The following is an 11,048-nucleotide window of genomic DNA, read 5'->3' as shown; positions in this document are numbered from 1 at the left end:
AGTTGGCAAAAAACTGCTTTCTCTGCAGGAATTCCAAAATCTTCCAAAAATTAAAGAATTCTCTTTCTCCCTTTGTTTCTTATTTTTAAGAAAATGAAGACCTGAAAGTGGAAGATCATTTTCAAACCTGTGTCAGGTTAGGGACTATATTTCTTTGTATGTTAAATTCAGTGGGAAACTGAGATTAAGCCAGTTAATGCATTTCCTTTCCTATATGTGGAATTGAAAATGTGACTGATCGGCACCCTGTTCTAGTTCTAAACTCTGATTTTTAAACGAAAAGTTAATTATGCTTGCTCTGCTAGAAAGTGCATGACTTCTTGGGTATAAACATCATATATACTCAGGGAAAAAATGGCAAAAGAGGAATGTGTCTGGGTAAAAAAGAGCTGAGGAAAGTTAAAAAACAAAATCCCAGCTGTGAGGAATTTTTTCATTAAGTTTGCCATCTAGTCTTTGAGTTCCTCTTTTGGATCTTCAGGCCATTACTAGCATTTCCTCTCTGTCAGGGACCCCCAAATAGGACCTTGATAATAAGCAAGGTCATATTTTCCCCTCACAATTGTGGCTCCCCAAAGCTAATATCCTAACATCCCACCCCAAGAAATCTATGATCTTAACCTTTTCTTAAGAAAAGCTCATCTGAGACATTCACAAGGTGGGGCCTACTGGGCTTCCGTTTGCTTTGCTTTAGAGTTTTCACAAAATGAACAGTCCGCCCGTCCCCCGCCCCAATACTTCCACCTTCTCTCTCCCTTTCTTTTTAGATTTCATTTTTTCGTAGGGTCATATTTCTGTCTCCCCTGCTAATGTTGTGAATTATTCCAAGCAAAAAATCCTGTCGAACCGCCCAACACAAGCTGTGAGATCAGCCTTTTGAGCTCTTGAGTCATTTTAAGCATCGGAACAAAACAAAAAACAGGCCTAAATGAATTATTTATCAAGGTCGAGAATAATTGATTTGCGCAGTACCGTCAGTTCTGGATCTTAAATTTGTTTTCTCCCCCTCCCCACTTCCCACCCAGAACAGGCAGCGAGGGAAGTGCGGGTTGGAGCCCCGGGTCTGGGAGGAAACCTCCGTCGGGAAGTTGGTGGGTGATGTCTTAATGAGAAGAATCCGAATTGATATTTGAAGGGAGAAGAATGTGTAGCGTCCGCCTGCAGTTTCAGGCAGCCCCAGCGCCCTTCCTACAGAAGCCAACTGTGCCAGGCGTGCCGGGGCCCGGCCCTGTGGGCGGGACACTGCAGCCTTCGATAAGAGAGATGCCCTCTTAAGTCCCAGGCCCTTGATTCCGAAATCCCGGGGCGCGAGGCCGAAGCCCGGCCTGCAGACTCCCAGGAGGATCTGCCTGGCCAGTGCGCAGTTCTCGCTCCAAAGGCGGCTGATCCAACCACGCTCCAGGCGTCATTCAGGCTCTCCTAGGCTTCCCTGCCCAGGGTGGCTCGACCCCACCCGGCGGGCCCACCACGCGCTCCCGAGGGGCTCCCCGCACGCGCTCAGGCCGGCGTCGGCCTCTGCCTGCAGCTGGTTCCGTGTCCCCGCCTCGGCTCACCAACCCCGGCTCGTCCGCCAAACTCCCCTCGCCTTCTGAGAAAAGCGAGAGCTTCCTGGATCGTACATCTCCTCGCCTCAGTCTTCCCTCTCCCCGCTGTTCTCCTCGGAGACAGACCCGTGAGAAAACATGCACGAAGATGATAAGAAATAGCTCAACACGCCCTGGAAACAGTGCGGGATTTTTCTGGGTCAAACACATCGAATTCCCTAGGAAAACGCAGGAAGGATGAGTCTCCCACCTATCCCCTTCCGGACCGAGGGCTCACACAGATGCAGTTCCAACAGAAAGGCAATACTTTGTCCCAGGAGGTCATCTGCCTCCCTGACATCCCCCCCCCCGCCCGCCCCCGCCCAGCCAAGTCCTCAACAGAAAAAATACGTTCCTCGAAAAGAGACTTTCAGAACCGCAACTAAACCCCCGATTTCGGCCTAGCCCTGGGAGACTTAAAAGGCCATTTTCTACCATCATTCTGCACCTAGTCACGGAAGCGATGCCAGCCACTCAGATTCATAGGGTTCTTAAAATGGTAATTTGGAGTAAAATGTAACTCAGAGAACTTTGAATCATTCATTAGCACCTTATAATTACTCTGCTAATTAGGTTGACACGGCACTTAATCAGGAGTAATACGCCGTCTTGTCACTGGCATTTCCCATTACTCTGACATTCAACAAGAGACAGGTTGGAGACGTCCTAGAGAAAATAATGCAAGTTGATACCCTCCGACGAGGCGTCACAGTCAAGCCACGTTCCAGGTCCCAAGTGGATCCACAGTGACTGTTTCCTTTCCAAAAGAGCGGCCGGAGAGGGCGAGGGAGGGAGGGAGGGGGAGAGAGAGAGAGGGAGAGAGAGACAGGAGAAGAGAGAGAGAGGGAGAAGTTGAGAGATTGAGATCTGGCTGGTGGCAAGGAGGGCTGCTGACCCACCACTCGGGTTCCGGAGCCCCATGCCAGCCTGACACCACAGTGAACCGTAGCAGCCCTCGGCGATAGAGAACACCTCGGGCCATTATTTGCCCCGCTCGGGAGAACGTGTCTGGCCAGGCACTTCTTCCAGCACGGGCCCTGATTGGAGACCAGGCTGGGACCCGGGTTTTGAGCAGCAGGCCTCTTGTCCTCCAACCCTCCCGAGAGTGCCGGGTGGACGCGGATCCCGCTCCATTTCCCCCTCAGGTACCTGCCGCCCAGCGGGGCCAGAGCCGGGACGCCTGGGCTCTTTGGGGAAGAATCAGAGCTCGGAGTCCGCCCACCCACCCAGAGCTCCGGTTGCTGGAGTTACACACTTTCCTGTGGGTTTCTTCAGGGAGTCCCTTCCTCTGTTCTCAGTGTCCTTGGACTATTCAAGCGCGTGTCTGGGGAGATGCGTGGCGGCAGCGCTGGCGTCTAAAGGTAAGCCGACCAGATTCCTTTTCCCTTCCTGACTTCTTTCCCCTCCCTTTTCGGACTTCTAAATGGGCAAAGCATTACTACTTTCTCGCTCTTTTTTCCCCTTTTCTTTCTGTTTTTCTAAAAGCTCCTCTGGTTCCCTTCTATAGTCTCCCTGTGCTCTCTTCCCCTCTCTCCCTTTGCCCTCGCGCGTGATTGTGGACGCCGGGACCACGGTACGACTAGTTGTTTGGCTTTCGGTTGCAGGCAAAGGGACGTGCGGGTTCTGAAAAGAGCAGCGGGGCCCGAGCTGCGACCGCTGACGGGCTCGCGAGCCGAGCACCCATTGGCTCCCGGCACGTCGGCGTCGCTCGCTCGCTCGGGCGCGGCCAATGGGGGCGCGGGGACCTGCGCGCGGCCTCGGCGGCGGGGGCGCGGGCCGGGCGCGGCGCGTGGAGCGGCGGCAGTGGCCGTGACGTCATGGGAGGGGGTCGGCGCCGCCCGCTAGCCGCCGGATTACAAGCGAATGCGCCCGGCAGCGGCCGGAGTCGCTCGGCGCCACGACTCCGCCACCTCCTCCGCCTGTGCCTGCTCCTTCTTTTCCTCCTCCTCCTCTTGTTGCCGCGACCACTGCGGCGGTGTCTGCTCCACAACTTTCCAAGAAAGTTCAGAAACTCGGCACCGGGGCGTCCGAGTCGCGCGCGGCCACCACCTCGGGGAGCCGCTGGGCAGCTCCGACGGCGCGCGGCTGCCCGGGCTTCGCGGTCGCTGCACCTGCCACGTCCGCCGCCGCCGCTGCCGCCTGGTGCCAGGCTGTGGGCAGACCCTGGCGGCGGCAGCAGCGGCGGCGGCGTCGGGGTCACCTCCTGCTGCCTGCACCTCCGTCTGGCTCTCCTGCGCCGCCACCGCCGCGCCACGTGCGCGATCGTTCCTGGAGCGCACGCTCGGTGCTTCCTCAACAATTTTTGTAACTTTCCCCCTCTACCTTCCTTTCTCCAAACTCCTACTTTTTGCATTAGGGTAAAAAAAAAAAAAAAGTGTCGCAAGTGTCCACGGATTGCCACCTCCCAATTTTCCTTCCCTCCCCGCCCCACTTTTTTTGTTTGTTTGTGTTTTAAGCGGCGACAACATTGTTTCGTGTTATTCTGTTTTACGATCGATAGCTTCCTTTGCTTGGTCGGGGCGGCAGCGGAGCGGCGGAGTGGCGTGGACCTCATGTAGAAATGACAACAATGGAAGGGGCCAGCGGGTCGAGTTTTGGAATAGACACGATTTTGTCCAGTGCCAGTTCGGGCAGCCCCGGCATGATGAATGGAGATTTCCGCCCGCTCGGCGAGGCCAGGACCGCGGATTTTAGGAGTCAGGCCACTCCGTCTCCCTGTTCGGAGATTGATACTGTAGGAACGGCGCCTTCCTCTCCCATCTCGGTCGCCATGGAGCCCCCGGAACCGCATGTGATAGCGGACGGCCCCCAGCATCACCACCACCTCCACCACAGCCAACAGCCGCCGCCGCCGCCAGCCGCGGCCCCCACGCAAAGTTTGCAGCCTTCGCCGCAACCGCCGCCGCCGCAGCCACCCGCCCAGCAGCTGGGCTCGGCCGCCTCGGTCCCCAGGACTTCCACCTCTTCTTTTTTAATTAAGGACATCTTGGGCGACAGCAAACCTCTGGCGGCGTGTGCACCGTACAGCACCAGCGTCTCCTCTCCCCACCACACCCCGAAGCAGGAGAGCAACGCAGCACACGAGAGCTTCAGGCCAAAGCTCGAGCAGGAGGACAGCAAAACCAAACTCGACAAGCGGGAAGAGTCCCAGAGCGACATCAAATGCCACGGTGAGTCGCGCCGCCTCGGCTCCCTCAGCTGTCTAGCTTCTCACTCGTCTTGCTTCCCTGTCTCCCCTTCTGTCTCCCGCGTATCTCTGCTGGGATTCGAAGGCGATTCTCAGCTTCTAAGGCGATAGCGCCACGGTCAAAAACTGCAAGCGGGAGGGAGGCCTGCGCGTGCGATTTGGGGACTGGTCCCAAGTTCTGTTTATTGTTACATTTCTACCTCCCAGCCCTCACCGCCATCCAGCTCCTTTCTTTGTTTTACTTCATTTTAATTTATTAGGAAGGGGGCAGAGGCGGAGGGTATCTGACGGGAAATACTTTAGTATTTCGTAGTGCCTAGGGGTGTGATCACAACGTGGTGCTTATTTTTTAATGCAAATCATTCCATTCTTCCTACACACCGTATTTTCTAAACACCGGAATGGGAATTATCAGATTTAGCGAAGGGAAAAATTCCGAGCCGATTAACAGGGAAACTTTTTTTAAAAAATTATTAGATCGTGATTAATATAGGGAAGGCCACACGGTAAAAAATTATAATTAGTGTTTCAATTAAAAAAAATACCCTTCCTACCCCATGGCGCTAACTGAATATCTGTATTTCAGTAAGAGTTTTGGCCCCTTACAAGTAAATTGGGAGGTAGCATTTATGAAAGTAAAGTTTTATGGAATTGAATATCTATTTTTGTAAAATCAGAAGATGGCAATGGAATTGTCCTTCAACTCCCTTTTTTCACTTTCTCCCCAGAGAATTTCATAAGTGTTCTGGTCTTTGCATGGCAAAAGAGTTTTAACATACGAGGAGAATTCTCTTTTTTCCCTTTACTGAAAGCTTATTATTATTATTAATCTTTGTCATCTCTGGGAAGGATGTGTGCTGACTGTCTGGAAGGTAGGATATTGCCTCTTCATTTTACTGTTGTATCATTAGCATAATAGTGCCCAAAACAGATGTACAGTCTGGTCTGGCGATTTTTTGTGCACCAACCTCCCCAGTGGGTCAATTAGAGAGATTATGGTTCTTCCTGCAGGGAAGATCAAGGAGCGCAGCAAAAACGGGTACAAACAGAGGGATTGACATATCGATTTCCCAGCATTTCAGTAAAAAACCAAAGTTGACAAATAGAATCCGGAAATCTCTGGGCTGTCACCTGGATGGGCTCAGTGATTTTGAGCTGAACGCAGTGTCTGGGAGACATTCTTTCTGAAGCTTTAAGAGACCTGATGCGAGCAGCTGCAGAGAGCTTGATCCAACATTTCCCAAGTGCATCTGAAAAAAGGAAAACAAATGCCTATAACTTTTAGTAAACAGGAAAAGTAAAATGAAAAAAGTGCCCCCTTCTCAAAAAAAAAAAAAAAGTTGAAAGACCTTTTAAAAACTAACAAATAAGAAAATATGAAGTCAGAGTGAAAACAGTAATGGAAAGGGACAGGGTCTCCCCTCAGTCAAGGAAACAATTAAGAAAAGGACCCTTATCATAAAGTATTTTTTTTTCTTTTTCATTTCCAAAGACGGGAAGATCCAGCACTCTTTTGGAACCCTCTTAGGAGCTCTGCACAAGGCTCCACACTCCCTAGCCAGCAGTTGGTCCTCTTCCTCCATACTGGCTAAGGTCCAAGTATGTTTATAAGGAAGGTGACAGCGTATAGTTCCCCCACCCCCAGACCAGCAGCTGGCTTGGGAATGTGGAAGTGTGTGCTGGGAGGACACTCCATCCTTCCCCATTCCAGGCTACCTTACAGCCGTGTCTGGGTTTCTATGTAGGAACAAAGGAGGAAGGAGACCGGGAGATTACGAGTAGCCGAGAGAGTCCCCCTGTGAGAGCCAAAAAGCCTCGCAAAGCCAGGACGGCTTTCTCCGACCACCAACTCAATCAACTGGAGCGTAGCTTTGAGCGACAGAAGTACCTGAGTGTGCAGGACCGCATGGACCTGGCAGCTGCGCTCAATCTCACTGACACCCAGGTCAAGACCTGGTACCAGAACCGCAGGTAAGGGAGGCTGTGTGGGAGAGCAAAGGCGTCTGGCCATCCAGGTCAAGACTACTACACCAATCTTCTTCCCTCCTGGCCCCGGAGACACTAAGGACTCAGAGGGCCCTGAGCTGGCAGTCGGGGGCTTTCTGGCTGGAGGAGGGATTAGCCACACCTCCAAGGTGAAAGGAATCGTTGGGTAGCTGGAGTTTGGAGAATTTTGCACTTCTAAGTGTCCTTAACATATGCTAGCTTCTCCCTCAAACATGAGTGGCTGAAATTTACCCCATTTTGCCCCCAAATCAATCAAGCCACACCTTTTCAAACTGAGACATCGGTGTAGGAGACACTCAGGCCCATACAACCTGTGCCTTGCACCCTTTTGGGCCTGCCCCAGGATGGTTCCAAATATCTATAGCCGGTCACACAGTCTGGCTGTGTCCATCCTGGAAGAGCTGATCCACTGGCTTCAGCTTAAAAGTCCTTGCTTGGCCTGTGAGGCAGTTGGGAGAGGTAGAGTTGGCAGCCGGTCAGGCATCTAGACTGAGGGTCTGTCCCCTATTGTGGCCACCTCAGAGCCCTCCAGGAACCACGGCTTCCCTTGAAAGGAAATTAGGAAAGGGGCTGACAGTACTTGTAGGCCCCTGAACTGCAGTGTGAACCCAAACTGTGCAGTCTGGGGCCGAGGTTATGCTGAGTTTCCAAGCCTGACGGTTGTCTCCCTTGTCTCGATTTTCTCTCCCCCTCCTTTTCTCTCATTTGTGTTCTAATCGTCCATAAGTGTGGTTGGAAATGCCCATCCAGTTGTCATCTTTACCATAATTTTCTGTCTCATTACATACGGTTTCAGCCACCCTAATTCTGTCGGAAAACATTAGTGTCATTTGTAGCCAATTTAAAATGGGCGACATGTTTATTAATTTGGCTGGAGCTGCTGGGTATGGAGGGCCCACCAGCCCTGCGTTCCGTCAGGAGGCATCTGAGCAAAGGCCTGCTGCCTCTTCTTCCTAGTGGGGTGCGGTGGGGGAGGGAGGAGACCGAGAAGAGCTGATCACAGGTTTTAATTGTTACTCTCTCTCAGAGGAGAAAAGATCCTGAAATGCATTTTTCCCCTCCTGGAATGGCCCCGAGGTACTGTCCCCAAGGGAGAGTCCTCCCTCAAACGAATTCCGTTTTGAAACCCTTGTCACCTTCCTGGCTCTTAAACACACCCCCCCCCCAACACCTTCCATACGGTCCTGTCAGGCTGGTGAGAGGGATGTGTCTCCACAGCCCTGGGGACCAAGAGGGCCAGGGGTCCAAGGCCCAGGAGTCTCTGTGTCCCTTTGTTTACGGTTTCTTCTCACTCGGCCTGGAGGAAAGGGGGAGGGGCAGAGAGCAGACACTTTGGGATTTCTGGGGAGCCACTTGGGGAAGGCAATTAGAGGAGGAGGGAGAAGACTGCCTACAGAAAAAGTGGTCTCCGTTGGCCTCCAGGAAAGTTTCAGGAAGTAGCCAAACAATAAGTAAGGGGGGGCAACAGCAGAGCAAAAAGTCAGGAAAAGGTAGCAAAGATTGGAGAATTTTATTTATGAATGTCTCAGACATTGATGGCATCGTTTGGGAAATTGACTTGGATTTGGGTGATTCTGGGAGGGAGAGGGTGGGATAGGGGGCCAGGAGGTGTGCTTCATTCCTGGTTCTCAGCGCTCTCTAAGTCTTCCTGTGCTCCCCGAGGAAGAGAAGGCAGGTGAGGGGGGAGAACGGGCCTTGGTGCCTGGGCAGTGCCCACAGCTGCGGGGTGCACGCACGCCTGCTTTTATTTCAGGACCAAGTGGAAGCGGCAGACTGCGGTGGGCCTGGAGCTGCTGGCCGAGGCAGGGAATTACTCGGCCCTGCAGAGGATGTTTCCGTCGCCTTATTTCTACCACCCAAGCTTGCTGGGCAGCATGGACAGTACTACCGCCGCGGCGGCCGCCGCAGCCATGTACAGCAGCATGTACCGGACTCCTCCTGCGCCCCATCCCCAGCTGCAGCGGCCCCTGGTGCCCCGAGTGCTCATCCACGGCCTGGGGCCTGGGGGACAGCCGGCCCTCAATCCCCTGTCCAACCCCATCCCAGGCACCCCGCATCCACGGTGAAGAGCAAGTCACTGTCCCTCCCTGTCCCCTCCCCGACCCGGACAGCTGCCCCTCCTCTCCCGGCACCAGGCTGTCCGGCCTCCCTTGCAGCCAACTGGGAAGCAAAGAAGTAAGAGAGGAAGACACTCACCAGCGGGTGGAGGGGGGGCCCAAAGAGGAGCCAGCCCTCCACTCTCCATCTCCCCACCCCCAGAGACGGGGCTGGAAAGCTCCCGCACAGCAGTGTGACTGGCGAAAACGCCGACTCCACACAAAGTGCGACCAGTAAGTGAAAACATCAACAAAAACAAAACCTCAAGTTCTTTTTAAAATATGACTTTAGGGACAAGCAGGAGGGAGGGAGGGGGGTGGGGTAAGGAGGGAAGAAAGAAGGGCACGGAGAGGAAACCACACAGGCAGAGAGAATTGTAGATGAACAGCCTCAAATTCCGAGGCAGAGGGCGTTGCCGTGGACATTCCGTCTGCCCCAGAGAAAAGAGGAGGGTAACTGAGAACTTTGCACTGATTTCTCATGACCTTTTTTCTTTTGGAAAAGTGGCATGCTCCATAATATGAAAAAAAATGTACATTTGAAAGACTGAGTGATAAGTGATATATCATATTTATTATATGTTGTCCAAAAAAGAGTCACTTATATACATTAGTAAAACATGATTTTTCTTTTCATGTCTTTTTGATTCAGTAAAATAAATGCTTAGACAAAAATATAGATTTTTTTGTGATTGAAAATTACAGAAATAAAGTTTATCTTTTTTTAACAAGCGATGAAATCCAAGGGAGCTGATTTTACTGAAGCAGAATGTACTATGATGAAATGTGTCACTTGGTTTAGGAAAACAAAATCCCTTCTGGAACATTAGGAATTTACAAAATCTGTAAAGACGTTGGGCTGACTTGTATAAAAACAGCTCCATTTTTCACGGTGGCCTCTTCCGAGCCGTTATTCGATATGTGTGAACTTCTTTCTTTTTCAGTGGATGATTTCAGAGCAGTTCGTGAGGCCGCAGGAGAAAATCTGCGCTTGTCGGCTGTTGGTGCTCGCCAAATAGGCGGCCAACTTTCCCTGCTGTCCAGGCCTGCCTGGCAGCCCCAGCCGAACCGGGTCTGTCCGCCCCTCCTCCTTCTCCTCGGGCTCCTCCTGGGGCGGTGAGGGTCCGGAGCGCTAGGCAGCGGAGACGCCGGCAGGGGCTGGGCTGCGGGCGGGCGGGCGGGCGGACATGCGGGCCTCGCAGCTGTTCTGCAGCCCACGGCCGGGCGTCCGCGCGGCAGGACAGCCTGCAAGCAGGAGGCTGCAGGGCGCGCAATTAGGGTTCCCGGGGGGGACTCGAGAGGCCTAGCTAACAAACCCTGGTCGTGCTTTGATCCTGGCCTTCTCATTCCCCAGCGGGCATCCAACCCTTAGCCCCGAGCCGAGTGTCTTGTCCTAGTGAGTTGGCTGTGCTGGGATGTCTGGAGCGGAATGCAACTCTGGCCGAGACAGGTGTGCCAGGCTTTTTATCCGCGTCCCTGGATCTTTTGGGACCGCAAAACGAGAGGCCCTGCCCAGAGGGTAGTGGAGGCTGGCTCCCTGCTTTGGGAGTGTGTGTGTGTGAGTGTGTGAGAATGAGTGTGTACGTATTCGTAGCACCTCGGCCAGAGCCGGACCTCAGCCGCAGCCCCCCCTCCCCCACTAGCTCCCAAGAGGCTCAGCACTCCCGACTAGTGAGGAAGAACTGGAGGGGGTGGGTGTACATTTCCGGGGCTTCTCCCACCTTCCCCAGCCCCAAGGTCACTTCTCAAATAGTCAGAGAGTTGGATCCCCGTTGTCTGGGTATCCTTACATCTCTATCTTCACTTCTGCCCTAGTACATAGTCAAAGGATTAAGACCTGCAGCTAAAACACATCCAGACCAGTTTTCCAACTTTCTCTGATGTTTGAATCTTAGTACAGTTATAAAAACATTTAAAACAATGTGGAGTGCTGTGGGAGTGTGTGTTGGGGAGGAGAGGGAAGGAAGAAGGAAAGAAAGGTGAAATCCAGGAGGAAATTGCCTCCGGCGCCTTGATCAGACCTGGGCTAATTAGGGAGTGGTTTGCAGATTTCTCTCCAGCTCATCAATTTGCTTTAAAAGTGGTCTTGGTCTTGTTTGATTCTAACAAAAGTGTTTGGACTGGCCCTTCTCATTTTCTTCCCGCTGAGCTGGGACAAACTCAAACAGCTGGGCT

At 52.7% G+C, this 11,048-nt stretch overlaps 1 protein-coding gene across 2 annotated transcripts; it reads left to right on the top strand.

Moving 5' to 3' along the window:
• The first annotated feature begins 2,517 nt into the window (after positions 1–2,517).
• BARHL2 (BarH like homeobox 2) lies at positions 2,518–9,763 on the top strand. Of its 2 annotated transcripts, XM_036842368.1 has the most exons (5): positions 2,518–2,728; positions 2,882–2,944; positions 4,084–4,753; positions 6,516–6,741; positions 8,531–9,763. In XM_036842368.1, the coding sequence occupies exons 3-5, from the start codon at positions 4,144–4,146 to the stop codon at positions 8,841–8,843; spliced, it is 1,149 nt and encodes a 382-aa protein (XP_036698263.1). In that variant the 5' UTR covers positions 2,518–2,728; positions 2,882–2,944; positions 4,084–4,143; the 3' UTR covers positions 8,844–9,763. The 2 variants fall into 2 exon arrangements, with proteins under 2 accessions (XP_036698263.1, XP_036698271.1); XM_036842376.1 differs by lacking the exon at positions 2,518–2,728 and having other exon boundaries at positions 2,818–2,944.
• Positions 9,764–11,048: the final 1,285 nt, after the last annotated feature.

Source organism: Balaenoptera musculus, chromosome 1 (assembly GCF_009873245.2).
Source record: "Balaenoptera musculus isolate JJ_BM4_2016_0621 chromosome 1, mBalMus1.pri.v3, whole genome shotgun sequence".
Lineage (NCBI taxonomy): Eukaryota > Metazoa > Chordata > Mammalia > Artiodactyla > Balaenopteridae > Balaenoptera > Balaenoptera musculus.
This window is presented reverse-complemented; position numbering and strand designations above follow the sequence as displayed.